This window comes from Lineus longissimus, chromosome 8, assembly GCF_910592395.1.
Source record: "Lineus longissimus chromosome 8, tnLinLong1.2, whole genome shotgun sequence".
NCBI classification, from domain to species: domain Eukaryota; kingdom Metazoa; phylum Nemertea; class Pilidiophora; order Heteronemertea; family Lineidae; genus Lineus; species Lineus longissimus.
Window position 1 is genome coordinate 8,738,059 of NC_088315.1, and position 24,222 is coordinate 8,762,280.

A 24,222-nucleotide genomic window follows, 5' to 3' on the forward strand; every position below is an offset into this window, starting at 1 on the left:
AACTTTTTAAACGGGAGTCATAGTAACTTTCAATATTTCGAAATGGAGAAAAAACATATGAGTGTAGTTTTTTCCCGAAATGACGCTGATGATGCACTCAATAAGCTAATCAACACGGTGTCAAAAAAATCAAGAGTACGATAACGCCAAGAAAACAATCTAAACGCGTAAGGCACTACATATAGGTCTGCAGTGTTTTGATTGAGTATGACTAGTGTGTGGGTACCGGGGTAGGTATCACATACATGTATACCACCTGTCAATGGCACGAGGAAAAAAGACCATCTATAGCTAGGCGAGAATTTCCAAAGGTATTCTTACATATCATGTTAAGCTCTTTTAGAAATTAACTTTACATCATTATAGATTTATCATGTAACATATATCTGAACATATTGATCTGACAGAGTGAGCAATATCTGGATTAGTTTACCTAGTCTGGCTGTAACTTAGACCTTCCTGGGGAAGGGAAAACGTCGCATAATGGTTCCTTGGCGGTTTTTCCAGAAACGGTAAAGGTATTGCGTGTTCCAACGTGAAGATAGCATTACACTGCCGCCCGGCGGACGCTGGTGTTCGAAACATGTTTTAATGCCCTGAAACTGGGGTGCTCAGCTAAAGGGATTTAGCTTACGTAAGATAGAAGAGTTAAATTTTTGACTGAATTAAAATTCTGTAAGAAAGAGATTGATACGACGGATCAAAAAAGTTATGCCTGCCAGACAGGTCTGATCTGCGCGGAAAACATTTCGGTTTGACTTTGCTCCGGACGGGATTCAGTGAAATTAGCTGAGATAAATGTCGTTTTCAAACGTTACTGTATTTTGAGGAGTACCTCATAAAATCAGTCACACTTTCCGTTTTGTCAATTGCCATAGGGATAATTTTCAATTATACCAACGACACAAAACTGAACAGAATCTTCTTCAGAATGCGTTATTCTTGATGTCAAGTACAAGGTTCTCCTTCTTACTTACAAGTGTCTTCACCAACTTGCTCCCCAATACCGTTCAGAACTTCTCACCGTTCATACCGTTTCTCGAACTCTGCGCTCTTCATCGGCCGTTCTTCTGTCTAACCCAAAGGCCAATGTCATGTCAGTCGGTGGTAGAGCATTTTCAATTGGAGCCCCTCAGCTGTGGAACAAACTTCCTTCAACTGTTAGGAACTGCAGCTCTCTGTTATCTTTCAAGGGACAACTGAAACATTTGCTTTTTAAAGAGGCCTATCAAGCGCTTTGAGCGGGCAGTTAATGGTTGGATACTGCGCTATATAAGACTCGTATTATTATTATTATTATTATATGTAACCCCTCGAAACAGATGCCAATGTGGTCAGAGAAAATGACGGAGTGACGCCCACTTGGCTTCGACTAGGGAGGTTTTGATAAAGCATCCCTGCTTCAAACATTGTATTAACTATGAAATAGCTATGATTAAGAAATTAAACCCGAGGCGGAGGGTCTATGCCTCGAGGGTGAGATTAAATGTCAGTAGTCGGAATTCCAAGCAACATGCGAGAGTTCGACGGAATTTTAGCAACACGGCCACGTTGTCCCTTCAAAAACCATGCATGTCGGCGGTGAACGTCAATCCTAAAGTCTCCTCCTTCCACACTTGTCTCAACCAGTCTGTAGTTCCCATGCTAAAATGGTACAAAGGTTGGGGAGGCTCCTACCCCAGGCTTAAAAAATAGGCTAAGAAATTTCACATTATATTTTTTCAAAATAGTTATTTTTGCCCTGGAATTGCGTATGAAAGTTTGACACTTCTTACGTATAATGCTGCTTCATTATTGACATCGCATCGGTGGAATTCGAGATCGATCCGGCGGGTCACTCCGTTGGTATATCACAGCCAAACTCTAACTGGGGTCCACTGGGTAATGCCATACCATAAACCCACGTCAGATCGCTTCAAAACTGATTTAGATTACATATGAAAACGCTAATTAGGATTCGGATTACCGTAATTCATCACCTACGTGACTTATGTCACTTGGCACGTACGTCACTTATCATCAGCTTTTTGGCTGCCCAGACGGGAAATATGCCATTCTTGTCCTGGATTTCGGATATGCAACGGAATCTAGAGGAAATATGGTCGGATCGGGACGCCTATCTTCACATTAAACCCACAGCTCTTCTATCTTACGCCGCGGTGCACACGAACAAATGCCTTTTTATACGTGATAGACGTACAAGGAAACGCTTATGTGGAGGAAGACCCTCAGGGGTTTATAGATGACCATATATAAAGCGACCATACAACTGATGAAGCAAAACTTGGTCATTGGAGTTCTGATATGTATGGTGACATATTATACCCAAGATGTTGGACTATCCGTCTGGCCCACTGTTTCAGATAAACGGGAGCAGGCCGCAGACGAAATAGGATGATAAAGCGCTGGTTGCTCGGCCTACTTAGATATGCGTACCATATCACTTGATAAGTAACCCCATCTTGACCAATTCCAAGTGCTTGACATACAGGGTACCTGGATAATGTGACCAACTTCAATCTGATTTTGAAACGAGAGCAATCGTCAGAAATCGACTTTCCTGTAATTAGCAGAATGTTCGCCATGGATTTTTACCAACTTTATTGAGCAAGTCTCCCGGCATATCTACATCAAAGACCCCGTGGGAAGGGGATATTTGGTTTAAAATTGGGCCGATACGCTGCGATTGGGTGGATATTCATTGGACTAGGCGCCCTCACTGGTTGTATTCTTATTGGTTTCTCCTTTTGACGTTACCAAAATGAAATGGTCCAGGGACCATGTGCTCACCTCGGGTAATGTAATGCATGTCATTTGCAGTGGATTTGGGGAGAACAGTTTCTGGCTAGTTTCACCAGTTTTGATTCCATTGAATAATATTATTCTTCTCGGCTCAATGGCACAAAAGAAAATTACCGGTACCATCTATTTGAGCTAGAAGGTTCTAAACTTGTGAGGACATATATCTAGGGAACCTCTTGCGGTGACGAAACCTCTCGGAGATTTAGTGAATTTTGACCTCTGTCCCTTGAAAAGAAGGTCAAATCGAAAACCCGGGTGATATGTCATTTAACCTTATTAGATACACCCACCATAAAAATTTCGTCACTCCACGTACAACCATTAGCTTCAAAAAGGCAAAAAACAATTTCCAAGATGGCCGCCTGCAGGCCAGAAAGTAGGTCACATCGCGAAAAAGAAAAATACCACTGGGCATATTGCCCAAAGCTACCATCACACCAAGTTTTAGCCATCTAGCCCTAGCGCTGACGAAACTTGCTAAAGCGAAATATCGATATCAATGCTAATTAACCATTTATTCTTCTAAATATCACGAACTGACAACTTGGACATGTTCTCAAAATATCAACATTTTTTGAAAAAATTTTTGATGACACGGAAGACAATGTCAGTCTGAGTAATGAACCATGATTTGGGGTGAAAACATCAAAGTCTAGTTGATTGAGAGGGAATATCGTTTTCGTGATATTTTGAAGAATTACTGCCAAACCAGCATTGATATAAAAATTTCGCTTTAACATCTATCAGATTATGTATGTATCATCAATATCCCGCATTTTCAGCGTTACATCACGAACAGTTTGCGGATGCAGACCACTTTAAAAATACCTTGTACCCAGGTCTTACAGGCTTTTCAGTCCTATACATTCATGCACATGGATGGTCATATGAGCCCTGGATCCAAGGCCTCTTTTTGAGTTTGATGGCAGAATTTTGCAAAAATGTACCAAATGATGAAGCGGTTGGAATTTTCAGCTGATTTTTGCATGTAGCATCTGTACGACATCAACAACTACATTGGCAGTGTTTTATTGGTTCTGACATGTCTAGACATCAATTATAACAATATATCATTTTGGGTCATTTTTTGGATGGATTTTCAGGGCAAACACGAGCGACGCTAAGATGCTGAAAATTTTGGAACGTAATGATTAATACACAATCTCATTGATGCTAAAGCGAAATATCGATATCAATACTAATTAACCATTTTTTCTTACAAATATCACGAAATGACGACTTGGACATGTTCACATGTTCGGCGTTCCCGAAAAGGCGTATTGATGAGCCCTAGAACTGGCGACTTCGTGTGACTTGATATGACCCACCTGACACCTGCCTAGTAGACTCCTTTAAAAATGTTGCCATCGCCAATTTTTTTGATGGTTGTGTATATATTCGTACGAATGTCTCTTCTTTCCGCATGCGGCTGTTCGATTATCAATTTTGATTTCTTGAAACATAGCCAAGTTGAACTGGCAGAATAAGCTCACCTGCAGTCGACAAGGGTGAACGGTCATTTTGCCATGATTTAGATTACTCTTCATTCCACCATGAATCATCTGCAAATAAGAGCGGGCTTAGATTCAGGAAAAGACGCAGCATTAGAGGAATTGTCATTCAGTTTTGATAAATTGGAAGCATTTAATATTTGGGATGACCATAACTCATATGATTCGTTTTTTGTCGATGTGTATTAAATTGCTTATTCTACCAATAAATTCTTTGATCGGTACGTATTTTGACAGATTGTTAAACAGTTACCCTTCAAAATGTTCTACTGTCCTTCTTGTCATCATGATAAAAAAAAGACAAGCCAGAATATGAGCTGTCATATGTGTAATTATTCTTTCTTCTTACTTACGGTGTAAAAACAGATTGCAGTTTTTGATTTCCACTTCACCAAAATTCTGCCCTGAATTTCCCTCAGTTTTGAACGTTTTTGCTCGCATTCAAAGGCCGTTCTTTCATAAATTTGCTCAGATTCCACTTTAGCCTCAACGATCTTCTTTTAGAACTCAATTTTACTATTCAGAAAAATGCGGAACAGAGAAAAATTTGAGTCGAGCACATACTTTTGCAAGTTACTTTGGCCTTGACCTCATCAAAACGAGGCCAAGTCTCGAGCCGCATTATAACTTCGGTTGATTTTTTTCGTCTGTTTACAACATCGCTGTCTTTAGCATAATTCCCGCTCACATTTAGCTGCAGCTATCTCGCAATTTAGCATCACGCCTTTTAGGAAGTAAGAGGTTAAGATGATTGCCTGCACAACCTTTCCAGAATGAGGGCCACATCATCTACAACTTCCTTTATCCAATCAAACACGACTGCCTCTATCACGACAGAGTATTCGCAATATTGTCACACCCATTGTGTGCAGAGATCTCGGGTCATTTAGCTGTTCGCGGGTCTTCCTAACTCACTCTTACGGCGAGGTGCCGCTGGTAATTGCCCCCAAGATGTATCAGGAGAAGTATAAGAAATGCAGCCATGTTTGCTGTAGAACTGCGTGAGAGGAATGGCTGACCGGGAAATAACTCAAATATCCGGGACAAATATGGCGCTCGTCTGTCTATTATCTTAGGCGTTTAGGTCCCCTTGAGACTCTTGGAGGTAAATATATAGAGGATAAAATAGCAATGTTTACCCTGACAGTAATAACCAAAGGAATCCCAGGGGATTACGCCGAAACCACTGCACCAGGCGATAATATTTTGGACTCGGGGAGGAAAATGTTGAAGGTAGACCATGAACGCCTCTCGTCTGACGTCTTTAAACAATGGATAAGTACAGAACTGGCCAGAAGGGCAAGTTTTCTTGTTCATGTACGTTTTCCAAGCGCGTTTTAGTAGGGTAAGGTGCTATTCAGGTCTTCAATTGCGGGAAATTCGGGCCAACTATACCCTGAAATATCCAGGGAATGCAGCCTAACTCTGTGCCAAAATAAGCAGCCTGGATATTCATCCCACGAACAGTTGTCGTAGGATTTCATATTCAATGCGTATTGATATACAATTTCATATTTTATTTCTAATTTCGACCGAATCTGGCTGTTGAAAAATTTAAAGTGGAGTGATTTCATGACAGATGGAAAATAATTGGTTTATTCAATAACATCTACATGAAGTGCGAGGTATTTTGTATATTGCAAGAACCAAACACGCGATCAATCTCAAGATCACACCAAAACCTTGTAACCAATTAATTCTATAGTACATGTACATAGCATGATGCACGTTGACCTAAGCTACATTGAATAAGAGAGCCAGATAAGTGCATGTAGCAGTGATTTGGAGAAACTAGCTAAAGTAGTGGGCACTTACTCGCTCGCAGAGATAGTAATAGCACTTGCGATGGCCATCTATCAAGAAATGGCACTACTTATGAATCATTTACCAGAGAGAGCGTCATAGCAATAAATCTCCGTGTTCCGATTTCTTCTTGGTGGATTTTCAGGATCAAGGGACCAAGAAGAAAAGCAATGCTGCACAGATAGTGTTATTTAGAGATTTATTAAGCGCCTACCAGTAAGCCGTGGCTTTAAGATCTTACTTTTTTTTTAATTGAGATTTTTTGATTATTCAATGTTACATCGAATGTAAATTTCACCACTACTGTTGTATACAGCGATGTAGATGTACTCGATAGATCACTTATCATCACGTGAAACGACTGTTTACCTCGGTACAACGGCAGTTTTCACTTTCATTCTAGATGACGCGATGATTCAGTCTGATTCGGAATTCTAAAAATAACGATTAATGCGTTCTACGATAGTCTTAAAGCTTAAACAACATTGGGAAAAAGGCCAACACTTTCAGAAGAATAGTTGACGAATGAAACAGGATCACAAACATAATAAAATCCGCCTTCTCCTTTAAAAAGTGTAAACACTCAGCGAGTGAGATGATGTCTTGGCAGAGCCGCTTTGCTTCCTAGTACCGGACGCGGTAAATCCGACGATCAAACCTTTATATTTCCTGGTGCAGCCTGACTAAGATGGTTTTGTGTCCAGGTTATTCTGAGATATATAAGAATTGACGAAGGTAAAAACCTTGGTGGTCAAGATGGTTCTAGTGTACTGTCTTCCTCCGCGTTGATTTTCATATATGACTATCTTCCACAACATCGCCGGATTAAGGGCTAAGACACCGCGGGGGTAGTTCTAGTTCTTTTTTGATTAAACCGTATTCTTCATGAAATGCTAGGAGAGGTAGGTTTGTCTGGATTTCATACGCGTTTCTGTTTTTACCTGCTTCGAATCCTTTTTTACAAATTTATTTTAGGAGATAGGATACATATACATTTACTTGAAAATAATCGTACAAACCCCTCACACACTCTTAGAAATAAAGCTTATGAGCGGCGAACAAAAATATGTACCCAAAATATTTTTTTGGTAACGATGAAAAACTCCTAAAGGTTTTTGAGGAAAAAAATGTTAAGAATTTTATATTTCGCTGAAAAACCTTTAAAGGGTGCAAACTCGTATTGACCGAAAAAAATTAGATTTTTCAAAGCCTCAAAAAGGATTTTTTCCATCAGTGGATGTTTTCGCCAAAGTACATAATTGGATTACAATATTTATTGTTGATGCTTACGCTCTTGGTTTTAAAGATCACGGGTTAGTGTTTGTTTTTTTGTTGTTTTTTTAATGGTGACTTTGTATTTTACACCTGAATGTTAGTAATTTTTGTAATCTGTAACCTCACATGTCTTCAATGAGGATCAATAAACATTTATATATATACATATATTTCAGCCACGCGTTCTCCGTGAATAAAATAATCCTCTAGAGTACTTCTGAGCCTGAAATTTTTCTCATTGGTGTATTCAGTTTTTCGCTTTTAACAGCTAATTATTCTGCAACAAAATATTCATGCATTATTTCCTCTTGTTCGTTTCAGCCAGCTTCATTTCATTATGAAATACGTACACCAGATCGCCATCAGTATCGCTTTCCTTCTTCTACTGCTGATCGACACTACGTGTTATGCACGTCACATCGACTGCAGGTAAGACAACTTTTATTCTCATAGCAATACGCAGTCTGCGGACGAGGTTTATTGTCGAGGTTATTTGGTCCACAGGAATGCATACTTAAAAATACATGTACATGTATCATTCTCTCCATCCGGTTTTTCTTAATCCTTTACCATCCGTTAATATTTCAAAAGAAAGTACGTTTGGATGCTGTTTCGGGGATTTCAGAAAAAGAATGCGCACTCTCTTAGGCACTAACTGACTATACAACAGCATGAGAGAAATTGCATCAATGGCTAGTACAGCTGATGAACTGGTCCGACAGAGTTGACTTTGCGACTCCGAGAAATTTAGTTTTAACATTCGCTGCAGTTCCGGTAGAATAAATGTGGAACGATGCATGGAAACGATCGCGGTGTTGAAGAATGGCCCTTGCTGCAGGCAAGGTAAAGCAGGAAGGAGCGATGACAGTAATTTTTAACAAAGCGATGAGAGCAGAGGATGTGGCTTAATCATAAAAACTTGGCGTTCTATCAAATTAAAAATACCAGTATAGGGGTTGGAACTGGAACAATGGCGCTTTGTTGCTAAGAAAACAAGCCATGAAAGTCAGCCGCCGGCTCTGCCGCGAAAGCAACCTGTTCGCTTTCACAAAGTTCTCAACTACTTGTCATAGGCATTGAGGGGAAGGAACCAAACCAGGTAGTGAAAAATACGGATATCGTTCCGCTGAAGGGAATGGATTTGATGATTCATTTTTGGCAGGTTTTATAAGACTGGTGCCAAATGTGCACCAATTTCAGGTTGATCGCTGATTGGTTGCTGCCATCTTCCACGAATTGTGTAGCCGCTCGGCACCAAACAGTGCAAACATTATCAAAAAATTATCTATTGACGAAATTTCTCGGGTTTTTTCATGGAATCCTAATTTCTATACATTTAGAAGCTTTCTATCCAGAAGAAAATGTCGTGATATGTTTGTATCGTTGTTGTAATAGCGATTAAACATTTGGGACCAGGGTGATCGTAGGAGCAGGTTTTTTAGAATCTCCAAAACCATTAGGGCTTTTTCATTTACCGAATAACTTCTCCAGGGTGCATGTTTTTTGATGGCGGAAAAAAATTAGGGTTTTTGAAAAGCTAAAAAACCTTTTTATTCCAATTTGCAATTTTCACGTCATGTTCTCTTCGCCGTGCAGGCCGCGGTGCATGTCGGGTACCAACCTTTTTTGGGAGCGCATGCCAGCCACCGTTTTAAACGGCTGAGAGGTATTACCATTGTGCCAAATTGTAAAAAGCGTGGAATGTGTTTTTTTAAGAGGGAATATCTTGCAATGGAATTTACTAAAAGCTACCTCCGGCTCTTGAAATGGTCACCATCGGCACTTCTGTCTTTCAAGCCACACAAACAGTGGGTTTGGCTCGGTTCGGTTTTTCTTTCGTTTGTTGTCATTTGTCGCCAAATCAAGAGAAACGGTATGAATAAAAAGAAGACCGTTAAAAATCATCATGATAGTGTTACTGTTGTCTGAGAACAAACAGACAAGCAGAAATTCGTCTGACAAACTTGAACAAACCTTCGGCGCACACCATCTTTGAGACGGAGAGGCAACATGGTGTGACTCCTAATGGAATACAGTAGGCCCATTATTCACTGAGGTCTGCTTAGCCCGGTACCGTATGTAAATGTTGAAACGAGCCAAATGAAACGAGCCAAATAAGCGTTTTAAACCTGAAATAAAAGATCAAGTTGACATGTAACACTCATTGCAGGATTCGGTCAATAGTGTATATTTATGGCATAAAATATTAATTCACATAGTCCCATTCAATTTGGACCATTATAAGTTTTACACGGTGCACCATGGAACGTTTCATTTACTCGTTTATTTTAGCTTGTTTGAACTTGAAACGAGCCAAGCGGGCCTGGGTGAATAAAAGTGCTTTTTCATTTCATACAAATATCGACCTAACGCTAGCAATCATATCACATCCAAATGGGATCTTCGATTTTATGTTTCGAATTTTTATTTGGCTCGTTTCAATTTTTAGCTTACATACTACCGTTTTATCTCTTTGAAAAATGTCCTGTAATAATATACGTGGGAGTAACGACAAACCAAAAGTACAGCAACATTGTGGAATGCAAAATGAGTTATTGAAAACTCTTCAGATATATATTGTATAGTTGTAAAGAGATGTTAGCAAATCACAACGCTTTTCTTTTTCACGAATATACAACTTTGTAGTTCTGTTGCGAAACGAAACAAGATTACACTGCAGTTAAAAACAAACATTTTTAAATAACGTACTTTTATGTGCTGCAATTTTTATATGATTGCTTCTTTTTACTGGATCCTTTTTGTCCAATTTCCATTATTTCTCGTGTCGGTTAAGCAAGTTGAAAAAACGGTATACATTTCACCTCTATCTCACACAATTATCATTTTCGTGTTAACGCAAATAAATGATTAAAAAGGTTTGTGAGCTGTATTGTATTTGTCGGGCAAATTGTCCATTGTTGTTTCTGGTGTAAAAGGGATATGCGGACGCGTTCCTCATCGGGCATCTTGGGCGCATGGCGCAATTCGAGTAAACGTGTTCTTGGGATTCACTTGGCAAAAGGCAGGCGTAGGCGTCCAAATAGGCTAATTATAAACTATCAAAAAAAAGCATCCGCTACTATCGCACGAAACTATGGTAATAAATAGTGCCAGTTCCTTTGCTGCACCTATTTGAAAGGAAACTGGATAAATCTAGAACGGAATACAGGCAATGCGGCGTTACAGCGATATTACAACGTCTTGGCGTTAACCGCGGGCTCGACTCTATCATCATCGCCATTGTTGAACGAGTGGTAATAGGTTGGCTCTGTACCTAACACCGACAAAAGAAACGCCACAAGTCTTTATCTAATCGCGCATCCGATACGAAGCCTGTGGTACCCAAGCTTTGTTGCAAGTTAAAGATAGTTTGAACGTTATGAAGACAGACAAACCCCTGTTTCATCAGACATTATCAGGAGAAAATCCTGCGTATCATTTTGTTGCCGACGGTGACAGACAGCGATGCTTTGTTGTTGCACTTACCGCTCGGGAGAAAAGGTTTTGTAACTTCATGACAACTTTTTAACAGTACATGAACGACATTTTGTGGTGCAACCATATTATTATTGGCGTAATCCATTCCTCGCCGGCAGTATATGGTCAAACTGCATTTAGTTTGAAGTCACGATGACTCTGGCCAATCTTTGCAAACCAACATAATAAAAAAATTGCCTCTGAAACGAAAATTTGTTCTTGTTGTGGAACATGTGACTTAAGCTAAGCGCACACGGGCGACAAAATGACAAAAAAACCTGAAAACATATGTTTTCAAATATTTTTTAGCTCGAGGGCAGGTTGGTCGAGCTGTGGCAAAAAAAGGCCTGCCCTGTTCGAGGTGACCTCGCCGCTCTACAGCGATAAGAAAGGCGGTATGCCGCAATTACTGAGCTCGAGGGCAGGGTGTGACCGGGGATGTGACGTATGGCACAACCATGGTTACCCCTTGTTTTTGACGTGACCTGTGACGTGACCGTGTCATTTTGTCTCCCGTGTGCGAGTGATTGAAACAAACACGACAAAGACGCAAAACATTTCGAAAACAACTGAAAACAAATGTTTTCAGTTTCGCTGTCATTTTGTCGCCCGTGTGCGCTTAGCTTTACTGAACATGAAAGAAAAACTCGCGACACTGAAAAAATATTGCTTACACGACGGACGAGAGGTGCTTGGAGCTACCGATCGCTGAAACCCGACTACAATCGAACAGGCAGTGGGATGAGCAGTGGTGGTTGTTCGTACCATTGTCCTACGAACCTTCAAGCAGTTTCTTTTCCGAATTATCGGACAAGTAACTGTTGTGTACGCACAAAGGCTACAGAAGATAGTGCCGAAGAAACTTTCAAACTTTCTCCTGAGGTAGTGCTCCGCAACAGCGCTGATTTATGCCCTATTTTTCTCATCCAATTGTGATACTTTTATATTCCGTACGCCTTGACTCGGCCTCGCTTCCCTTCGGGGGAAACCATATTTAAGATGACGAGTTGGCCACTTTCAGGGATCTGGCGCTGATAAAAGCCCATCTTCGGGCGTAACAGACTAAACCATCAACTTGATAAAGTTTTCGCAGATATGGAGAATATCAATGGACAATAAAATAATAGCTGGAAATACAGCTGAAACGTTCAAACTCTTTAAAGTCATTTTTAAGAGGTCAGTGACCAGGCCTTTTATTTGCATGCAAGTCATCTGCCTGCTTACTACCGTGGCCCATACATGCCATGCTTATTTTTCTGCACTTTGCATATTCTAAAGACAAGTTTGTTTTTTCTTGAATTTCAACCCTGGTGAAAAAGGTTTCCACCTGGCGATAGAAATAGGAAATAGACATACGTGTAGTTGGACCAACAGTAAAAATATATGAAAAAATGGCGTACCGCTTTAAAGCCAAATATCAAGTAAAATCTAAAATTTAACGCCTAATCATTCATAATACTTTTACATGTACTCGGTCCTCACCAGCACGATGTTAAACAGAGGAATTTAAGTTAAACGCCATGGTCCCAAATTAACAAAATGGCTATCTTTCAATTCATTTCGAGTGTGGGAGTCACATTAGTACTGGGAAACTAGACTGATATTTCATAAAATGCGATCGTAGCTATGCTGAAATGTTTGGGCACTTAAAATTAATGGCAGCTTCGTGAATTATGATATCCTTGGGCATGGCATGCTTGAGTCTTGAATGAATGTCGTGCTATGTTTGTTCAGTTATCATGAAATCATGAAATTTAATCCATTTGTAATAGCATTCCGCTGAGATGACGTCACTGCAGCTGCTGCCGTCTATTTCCCCATCGCTGAAATACAGGCAATGTCGGACAAACATGCGGTTTCGTAATGGATTCAGGCTTTCTAACTAGGGCAGTTAGATTCAATCTGGCACATGTCCGAGTGTTGGAAATACTACATAATTGTTCTGAATATTTCTCTCTCTGACTCTATGGTATCATTCATGATAAAAACAATGCAGGGTCAAAGATAATTGACTTTGAAATAAGCTCAAATGCGTAGAAATAAGTGTCGATGTCCGACTGTCACGTGACTAAAACGTCAAGAATATCTTATTCAAATGACCTTGTGAGCTATAAATAGTAACGTCGCGGAATGCTATTGTTCTGTCCGCATCGTTTCGGGCTCTGAAACGCGAACTATACTGGTCGGATTTTATTAAAGTTTCGGTTTTATTCATATGGGGTTCAAAACCAAACAAGAATTCTTAATTTTAGAAACCAGGGCAATGAAATGATTTTTTTGTATGTATTTGTGTATATTGATGTAGTGCATTGGATTTAGACACTTTCTGCTCTGTACGGTTTGTTTTCGACTCATTCGGATGAACTACTCAGGCTATCATTTTTTGTATCTTTCTACTCATGAGACAACTATGAATGAGAAATACCCGACACATCTATTTTACATTATAATAACCTTGAAATCTTTGAAATTGCTGACGACGACGGACGACGGACACTGCGCTATTGTATAGACTCACCGTACCGGTGAGCCACAAAGTCATCAATTGCACTGGGGTTTTTTCTTGCAGTACCAATCGTTTATATTCAAATACGTAGTATATTAGTGCTGGTAATAGCCGCAATTTGTCCAAACCGCTTTTTGCATTTTCGCGGGAAAAAAGTTCATAGCTTCTCATATTGCTTTCAGAACACATAGAACCACTTTAAATTGGGGTGCGAGGATGATGATGACATTGCACAGACTTTTCGATCCGTGGATGCATGTATGTTCAAGGCTTATGAGCCTCGGTATAACCATTTCTGTGGTACCAGCCGATAATTCCCAAAATCATTCACTGGCATTTTGCGTGCATTTGAGGAATTGATTCCAAACAAGAGGCATTGTTTGGTCTCACTAAAACTCAATGAGGGCAAAGCTAGAATATTGGCCAATGTTGTACGTCATGGCAGCTCTACCCCAGCGACGTTTGGTGAGACAACTGCATCCATATCATGCACCAACCCAAGTTGTTTTGGCTTCCTAACCATAACCACGGAATTAACCACCAAATTGCATCTGAAATGGCTGCGGATGGAACTCAGGGTGATGTCTTCATGGAAGTACAAACAGAAAATGCCAGCGTGGTCAGCATCGGCATCTGTCACACTTGGGATCTCCTCACTCGTAATTCACTTGACACACCGCTGGACTATTTTTTTTTCTTTAATACAGTACCCCTCACGTTGTTTCTGATTGCAATTGGCCTCATAGCAAATTTTTTAGCCTATGTCGTCTTGAGCAAAGAAATGAAAAAGTCGTCGACATTGTTTTTATTAAAGTTCTTAGCAGTTGCCGATTCAAGTATTTTGGTGTCTGTTTTGCCTGTCTTTCCCTTTGTGGATATCTACCGATACACAGGACGTTTTGAGTCATATATTGAGTTTTTTATTTTACCATACGAGACATATATTTCCGCACTACCATGGGTCTGCAAGACCAGTGGCCTGTATGGTATCGTTCTTGTCACAGTGGAGCGTTACGTGGCCGTCTGCAAACCGCACAAAGCCAAGTCCATCTGCACTGTTGGTCGTGCCAAGAAAGTTACAGCTGCAATCGTTATATTTTCGGTGGTCTTTAATTCCCCCCAATTCGTCCTTTCATACGTAGAGTATGAATATGATATATGTTCAGGAAGGACGAAGCCAGTGTTATACGTATATTCTTACTGGGAAGATTACTACTTTACCACCATCTACGACATGGGGTTGACAGTATTCACACTTTTTTTATTCCCATTTTCAGTTTGTCTTGTCTTAAATGTGATTCTTATAAAGTCTCTGTTTTCGTCATCTGGTAGAGGCATCCAGGAAACCAATAAACGGGATAGGGAATCACGAGTTTTACTCATAAGAGTTATCGTGCTGGTTACCGCATTTCTCGTCCTGGAACTACCAAGGGAACTGGTAATGCTGTGCATTTCGTATATTGAAAATGACTTCCTTTCAGCAGTTAATCCCCTTTTGCATTCTACGATGATTTTGAACTCGGTCGTTAATTTTTTCCTCTATTTTCTGACTGGGCGCCGATTTCGGAAAATATTCTGGCAACTTTTCAAATGTAGAGGAAATTCGAGGCTCGAAGACTGAAATTTGTAACATGTGATAGCCTCTATGACCTTGAAAAGTAGGTCAAATTACAAACCCGAAAAGCAGGTGATGATTATGACAAGAGGCAATAACGTATTTCACCCTGCTTGTAACTAATAACGGGAGATGAAAATAGATTATCTGTTCGTCGATTCACCATATAGAACACGAAACAGGATCAAATTGAAAGAATGAATAAGATATGTTGTTGTTTTGTACAAAAACGGCTTCCGGTAGGACCGCAATTTCTCCAAACAGGATTGATGAAAACTCTTTGAACTTCAATAAACAATGCACTAGAATGGGTTGTAACCTTAAGCCTGCCTGAAATTCGCAAGCCGTGCCCGTGACCAGTGATACATGTCTGTTTCGGTGATGTTTTGGAAGATTCTCTTATGAAAAAGAAAAAAATGTCCACGATTCGGATGAGCATCACCAGCCGGGGGCCACGATGGTAAACTATGCCCTTCCAACGTTTTACAACAATTCTACCAAAAACACAAATTTTGATTGGTCTATATTGGTCTATTTTGGGTGTTAGTGCTTCGGATTGCTCTGAAATTTGGCAAACGCAATGCCGATGGCGATTATTGACTTGAAAAGGTTGCAAAATGATAATGAACTGTTCTACATCTTGGACTTGTTGAAGGACACGACAGAGACAGGCTAACTTGTCCACGCTCCAGCCATGTGATTGTGGCTAGGTTGCATCAAAAGACATCCCCCCCCCCCCCCCTGGCAACATGCGATACCTGTTGTGGCCAAGACGGGAAGATGATTAATAATCAGTGAGAATAATACCCCGGCCGAATACGATTTGTCCTGTTATATGTCTTTGGAATCCTCTTATTTCTCTCTGTGTATATCTGCCCTCTGTATATCTCTGATTGGCTTGACAATCTCCATGACAAGAAGTTCAATTACCCTGCCAACCTGCCTACCTGTCATAAAAAATCCAATATGGCGGAAATCATCGTGATTTGTCATCATGTGTATCATTACGTAGGTGGTAAACTTCGTCATCTAAAGAGGGCACGTTTGGAAAATTCTAAGCTGCCAAAAGCCCTAGTTTTCCTCGACAAACATGTCAGGAAACCAGCTACGGAATAAAATAAATCCGTGTATGACACTGACGTATACAATGACACCTGAGGCTCAAACGTAACTGCTATTTTATTCGAACATACTTTAATGCATTGACGTCCACTTGTACCGTTTCCTTATAGTTCGCTGTTTTAGACTCTTAATAGTCAGTCATGGCAACACAAACATGCCTTTCTTCCGACCATCCTCATTTTATAAAGGTTTGCATCGAGTTTACTTTGCGCGTCATTTTTTCCAATCTAAACATTGTACAAAACTTTGTTCTTCAATGTACTTTTTATCGTACTATACCCTCCATGCGCTCTTAATTATTTACATTCGCCCAATGACTTGTTTTTACAAAAAAAACTTGCTACGGAGGTTTTCAATGATATAAGTATACATCGCTTGAATATTTTGTTCCATATAATGTTTCAACATGAAATTGGTTAACCTTGATAAACACACCACATACATCTGATGCATACATTTTTAATGTTACAGTTTGGAGGTGAAATCGACCTATTTTGGTCGTGAAATTGAATAATTTGGATTTAACATATCATTTATCCTTGCTCACCGATATGAAATTTCTGAAAACTTACGACCTTTCTTTTCATCCCAGTTTTGTTGCTATTCTGCTCTCTCTCTCTCACAGACACACACGTGTTGTTGCTTCTTCGGCACTGCACTGTCGTCGGGGCTTGAATGGAAGCAGATCGACAAGCCCACCCCCCTCTACGAGAGGGATGAGCATTGCCCATCGCAGGCCGACTTATCGGCGGTGAATATCAGTCCTAAAGTCGTGAAGGGTGGATATACGCACAACGACAGTGGATCGGCATGTGCCCATCGGTGGGTGACGTTTCATTCACACGACAGAGACAGACTAACTTGTCCACGCTCCAGCCATGTGATTGTGGCAAGGTTGCATCAAAGGACATATTCCCACCCTCCCTGACAACATGCGATACCTTTGAAGTTTTTTCCACGTGGCGCCTGGCGTCACAAATCTTCATGCGCAGTGATTGGCCGATTCGAAAATAACTTATGACATGCACCTGGCGAACGTCTGGTCATCCCTAAATCTGGCCATCCTCCAATTGAGCCGGCGCCATCGTCTGCGTGACTCTAATTGTCTTATACAATGTAGATATTCGTCATACGAATTAACAACAGAGTCTGTGACCGAGCTTGACCGGCGCTGGTCCGCCCCACCATACAAGTGGTATATACAGCGTAGCGGATAGAAGCTTATTTTAATGGGGCGCACACACACGCACACACACACGCAACTGGCACGGTCTCAACTAGATAATCTTCAAAAATTTTCATCAAGAACTTCCTACTTTTCTACTTTCAGAAAATACGTATTTGCACCTAAATGCCGCGGAGTTTCTGCTAAACGATCCAGCCCAAGTGAACAGATGATAACCGATTCAACCAAAGACGAGACCAAGTAAGTCTGATTTTGATGCGATATCAGAAGAACTGGCAAAGCATTCTAAATTATCTCAACAATTATAGCGCTTTTTGACTTGCACTGCATGATTGAAAATTAAAATTTCTTTAGCGTTGAAATATACTACTAGAGCAACTAAGGCACGTGCCATTTATACTTGTGCAGAAACAAGGGTTCAATAATTCATTGTTCTGTCATAATGAAATCCATATATAATATATTCTCTGGTTGAGAGCTGTCAACACTCTTCTCATTGTTTGAACATGTTGAATGTACTTCGGTAAACAGTCTTCGATATTAAACCAGAATTAATCGGATATTGCCCTGGCTGAGGGCGAATTGATTTTTAATACGAGTCGAGAGCCTTTGAAGACGAGCTTATCCTTAGCTAAGACATAGATGCGCCATAGCCGCGAGACTCAATGAAAATCAAGGCAGGTTTCAATTTTTGGTGATCGAAAAACAATTGAAAGGTTATTGTAAATCATTCTTAGGAATACTCTGAGAGTTTTTCGGCTTGAACCTGTCAACATGTGAAATGTCGCTCTACGAGAAAGAACTGCTACTTCGTCGGTGTTTTTTTATCTTGTACATATTTATCTCAGAATAGTGTAGTTTTAAAGGGACAACATGGGCGTGGTATTTACCTGGCCATGAGGATAATGACATCACTTGTCGCCATGCGCCGCCACCTGTAGCGTCACACAAATGCTGATCTCTGTTATTGATTTGCGCCAGTGCTGCGAGGCAGTTTTGGACATTTCAGGCAGCCCGATATGATTAGACCCCCTCCCAGTGCATTGTGTATTGCAATGCAATGGCTTTCAATGGATTATCCTGTTTGGAGAAGTTACGGTCCTGCCGGAAACAATTTTTGTATGAAAAAGAAACATATCTTATACCCAAGTTGTCCCATTGAAACTTAGACAGCTGCGGTCTCAAACTAGAGCACTTTCAGACACTAAGCTGTTCTATGAAGACTCTCTCGGCACCGGACTTGCTGACCACATACCTTTTTCGCGTATACTTCAAACTCCATCGTTCGTTAGAGTTGCGAAAACTGCCTATAAAGTACGTGGCCATCTTTGTGCTACATTCCTGCTTCATTTCGCAAAGAACGTGACTGTTAACTCGCTTCATTACGGACTGCAAGTCAATTAATTTTTTTCTCAATCCAGTTAAACCTTATCTAATTAGATAGTTACACTTAAATTTCAGTTATCTACTAGACGATGGCAGCCTCGACCTAGGTGCACTTGAGCAACTTCAACAAGGTTCAGATATATCAGGGAAGGAAGAGTCATGGTTTGGGAACGAGGAAGATGACGCGGACCGAACGAATCGACTTAGGGTAAGAAGATTCATGCAAGATTGACCTTTGAGAACAGTCCTTGACAATGCATCTTTAACTGGAGAAAACAATCAAAGAATGAGCGTATCAGAATATGTGTAATGATGCTAAGGGCCGTGGGAGGGACGGCGACTAATTTTACCCAAGAAGATTATTCCCATATAAATGTCGGCCAAAACATCCACAGCAATATCACAATGACCTTTCAGCTGACCAGCAGTCAATTGTTTTTTGGAAGTGACTACTTGGCAAGCCCGGCTTACCAAACAGCGACTTTTTCTTGTCCTGAATGGAGAGCCGAACTCATTAATATTAAAGTAAAGTCTCCAGCTCGCCAAACAGGGTAGATTTTTTACCTGTTTGGCAAGCCCGGCTGGCCGAACAGGGTGGCTTTTTAGTGCTGTTTGGCAAGCGGCTCTCCAAACAGGAGAAAAAAATATGCCTGTTCGGCGAGCGGCTTGCCAAATAGACCCGGCCTTGTTTTTATCATACCTGCAATCAATTCATGGTCTACATATCATGTCTAGTGAAACAGACAATGACTCATCTTTCCAAATTTCAAAAATATTTTCAAATATTTTCACTCCGATATCTCAGAAACCAGTGCAAATTTGCGCAGAATATGAAACATTTCATTAACTACCCGGTGTAAAAAAATCACCATACATGACGATTCGACAGGCATATTCTACACTTGACAGGGAAAAGAACTGTCTCTTCTCTGAAGTGCATTGACTGTGATCTTAATAAGCTTTTGATTGGCCTTTTGTGGTCGATTTGCGACCTTTGAAATATTTTTTTTCTTCTTGTCAGTCCTGCATACAATCATACAGTAGTACCATCAATTAAAGTTGCTTGAGTGCTTTATTAATAAAAATGGTTGGTTTCCGTCTCAAATTGCTGGTATAATAACTGGTATGACTAACACGACTAACAATATTGTTATCCTTAAATTTTCACTGCATTGCTGTGGATACATTAGAAATATGATCAATTATACTCAGGAGAAACCTACTTTTGTCGAAGATATTGTTTTTAGCACTGAACTATTATTTTCGCCGCTGATATTATTCAACTTCCTTGGGGCATCTCATTGACAGGCCGGGCGATAATGTACCTTCCATGGGTTTTTTTCTGAAAGAGGATGTACGTTAATAAAATACAGAAATGTCACCCAGAGGTTACATTGTTGACCAAGACGGCTCCATGGCTGAGGTCAACAATGTTTTCGAGGTACGAGAACCGGTACATCGCCAGACAAACAAGGGTATTATTTTCTATATCGTGCAGAAACGACACATTAAAAAACAAGAATATTGTGTTACATACATTTCTTCTCAAAAATAATTCATGCCTCATAGGCCTATAGCGGGACTAAGAAAATGAAACACACAGCGAAGTGTTGCCCGATAAGAAATTATATTTTCTTAAAAGGAAACCAAAGTTAAAACATGATTGTATTTACGGGACCAAGGAAAAAACCAAGCGAAAGGTTGCCCGCAAGAATAAAGTTAACTTACAAGGCGGCCAAAGGTGTAGCATTTGTGGAGCCAAGGAAAACATGGAGAAATGTTTGCCCGCTCACGTGACTTGGATCAACCAATCTGATTCACGGATATTTTGCTAGAGGTGCTATAGGAGAAATTGTAGCGTTTTATTTTAATAAAACGATTAAAATAAACGATTAAAATCGTTTATTTTGATCTTTGGGCAGATTTTTACTGCAAGATGTTTCCTCGTTTTTGAGAGATGCCGACAGAACTGTTCTATATTTCGAATATCACAAGGCAACTTTTACAAATGGAACAAAATAAACTTTTAATCACTACTTCCGTCACTAGCTTTCTAATAAACTCCTCAAACGCACGCATAGGGAACATAGGGCATGAGATATGTTGGATTTTCAGGGGCAAAAATAGCTTCTAGCTAGTCCGTGACTTCTCCAAGGTTGATAGTAGAAAAGGTCGTTAAACATGAAATCATAAACAGAAACATGGCCAGTACGTTTATAGCAGGAAGTAAAACTTGTCTTGTAGAGCTTATCGGGAGCTATTGGGCCGTCAATACGGATGGCACTTCCGCTCCACCATCTACAAGTCGTAAACATGTCTTCCCGAATAACATTTCGGACGATAAATAGATTTTTCCTCAATAATCTTGGATGTTTTTCATCTCGTCGACAACATTCGGAACACGTTGTTACCTTTATACAGCCTAAGAAGGGTGTTATCGGTTGTTTAAGCCGGTTATACGGTGGGACACCTGCGTGTAACGGACTATAGTCTGCTTGAAAAGTAAATGTCACTGTTCTTTGGCCGGTGTGCGTAAACACCACTTCAGCCGACTTCTTAAAACTTTGGTTTTACTACTACCAATAAGTTCCATTGATTTTCAGAATCGCCACCCAACGATTCTCATAGAAAAACCTGACGGACGTAAAAATTACAATAGTCGTCTTTCCAATACCATTTTATTCTCGCGTGGTGGAATCCTACATGTATTCTGTTTTGTTCTATTGATAATCGCACAGATGAATTCGATTTGCTGAAAATTTAATTTGTTCTTTTATTCTTCTCATTTCAGTTATCAAAATTAGACGAAATTCGTCAGTTGTTACGGAAGCTACAGTAACGCATCCGCAGTGCTAGTTGCCGCGAGACAGCTACGAAAGTATTTGTCCGGCCTGGCTTATTTTTCTACTAATGGAAATTGAACAGCCGCATCACACCAGATTCACTAGACATCGATACGGGCATCGGTTATCCCTGACGTTTCATTGGATGATACTCAATGTTTAGAGAAGGAATTTCCTGCTACCAGCCAATCGGATTACAGAATTTACATTCATTTGCTTCATCTGATGGATTATTATTTTTTAATTATACATGTATACATGACGTCACTTCGAAAGGCCGAAGACAAAATCACTCGTGCATGGGACGTAATTATATGTAACTACAAGAAATCGGAATTCTTCTTGTAAAATATAAATTGATGTACCGAGTTCTCTGGATAACTTGATAAGGCAATTATCGTGGATACCCAAGCAGGGACAATAAAACTACGATAATGAACTTTTTACCTCCATGTCATAACAGACTGTAAAAATAACCTTTAAAACGCGTATTCTTGTGTTCCCCATGGTGTTTCCTATTTGCACACCACACGTTTTACTGGTGTTTCCTGAACGTCACCGTGTGTTTTGTAAGCGTTCATTCCGCAACCGCAACGGGCGTTCTCAACACTGTGCCATGGCCTCCACAGAGTTACTATTAAGCCACATAAGACTGAAAAATATTCATTGATCATCCCTGCCCGCCCCTCAGTATTGGTAGACCGATGTTCTTTTCAAATTATGCTTTGTTCAGAGTATTGCCAATAAAACGCACGGTTGCCGGCGCTGTGACAAGATAATCGCCGGTTTTAATCATTACAAGATTTTTATTCAAAACAATTCGTTTCAAAGATGTCCTCCGTATTTGACGGTGTAGAGTGAAACCCGCGCTTTTACAAATAAACTTTTTTGAACGTTTCAACGGAAAAATCCTTATTGGATTTTCAAATAACATAAACTAATATGCACCCCACCCCATAAGGCTACATCAGCGAAATGAAAAACCTGAATCTCAAAAAAAACATTTTTTTCATTTTAGCGAAAAATCTCTACGGGGTTGGCCGAAAACCCTTTTAAGGTTTTTCAAAAGCTCAAAACCCCTTTTTTCTAAGAATGTGTCTCTGCCTGTGAGAAGCCTTCACCTTAGTTTTGATATATATGTAAACTGCCTGAAGGCACGCACTGCTGATATTGTAAAATCATATCGGGAATGGTGTTAAAATTGTCCGGTGCTTTACCAAGCGCGGTGCCAGTAATCGAGCGCACTATGTACATGTTTGTTATGAAGAAAATAGTGGAAATCTCTGTTAATATGTCCTCGACCTCGGAGAACAGTAAGATTAAGGTCAGTTTAGGTTTTAGGCAATAATGACAAAAACGTGAATTTCTTCTCATGCCGCCTGTAATGTTTATCACCGCGGTTTCGATTACCGTACGAATGACCCAGCGATGCCTTCTTGCGGATAACATGGTCTCCAGAAAAGTGCTAACCTGTGACACATGAGCAAATTGTCAACAGACTAGGTGGTTGCCAATACCAAATAGCACCAGCAGCGCTCCGCTCCTATGGCAGAGGTTGAAAAAGTGCCCGATTCTAGCAGGGCGGTTTTTTGGCCAACCTATGGTGTGTTGGTGAGATTGTTCATTGAGAAACCACGTGGTAAATATACTGATGTTCAAAAATGTGATATTCGAGCTGAGCTCAGTTCAGTCCCGAACCATTCGCAATCGGTGTCTGGTGAGATAATAAACAAGGTATAAAGTACTTACTATTTTCTACTCCCGCTTTATTTCTTTTTCTGTTCTTAGGTAACACAAAATATGCTATAAGATGATCAGCAAGTTGCCGTCGGTGGAAATTCACCAACTGCGGTTTTCACCGTCATTTACCTCGAAACAATAGGCAGTTTTCGCAAAGCCCCCACCCTAACGAGGCTCTTTTGCTCGGGGTAGGTACACAGGAGAAAAGCTATAGAAGAGAAATACCTTCACATCAACAGTAAAGGTGTCCAATATACAGGGAAAGAACCTTCACAAGAACAGTAAAAGTGTCCAATATACAGGGGAAATACCTTCACAAGAACAGAAGAGGTTTCAATATACAGGGGAAATACCTTCACAAGAGCAGAAGAGGTTCCAATATACAGGGGAAATACCTTCACAAGAACAGTAGAGGTTCCAATATACAGAGGAAATACCTTCACAAGAACAGTAGAGGTTCCAATATACAGAGGAAATACCTTCACAAGAGCAGAAGAGGTTCCAATATACAGGGGAAATACCTTCACAAGAACAGTAGAGGTTCCAATATACAGAGGAAATACCTTCACCAGAACAGTAGAGGTTGCAATTTACAGGGGAAATACCTTCACAAGAACAGAAGAGGTTCCAATATACAGACGAAATACCTTCACAAGAACAGTAGTGGTTTCAATATACAGGGGAAATACCTTCACAAGAACAGAAGAGGTTCCAATATACAGACGAAATGCCTTCACAAGAACAGTAGAGGTTCCAATATACAGGGGAAATACCTTCACAAGAACAGAAGAGGTTCCAATATACAGACGAAATACCTTCACAAGAACAGTAGAGGTTCCAATATACAGGGGAAATACCTTCACAAGAACAGAAGAGGTTCCAATATACAGACGAAATACCTTCACAAGAACAGTAGAGGTTCCAATATACAGGGGAAATACCTTCACAAGAACAGT

At 40.3% G+C, this 24,222-nt stretch overlaps 1 protein-coding gene across 1 annotated transcript in view; it reads left to right on the top strand.

The window, feature by feature from the left end:
- The window catches only part of LOC135492367 (uncharacterized), a 45,084-nt gene extending 21,807 nt beyond the window's left edge, over positions 1-23,277 (top strand). The window contains exons 2-5 of the mRNA XM_064778803.1: positions 7,713-7,820; positions 17,442-17,537; positions 18,759-18,891; positions 21,475-23,277. Coding sequence (XP_064634873.1) covers positions 7,729-7,820; positions 17,442-17,537; positions 18,759-18,891; positions 21,475-21,522 — 369 coding nt within the window. The 5' untranslated portion in view covers positions 7,713-7,728 and the 3' untranslated portion in view covers positions 21,523-23,277. The remainder of the gene's footprint in view (positions 1-7,712; positions 7,821-17,441; positions 17,538-18,758; positions 18,892-21,474) is intronic.
- The last annotated feature ends 945 nt before the right edge of the window (positions 23,278-24,222 follow it).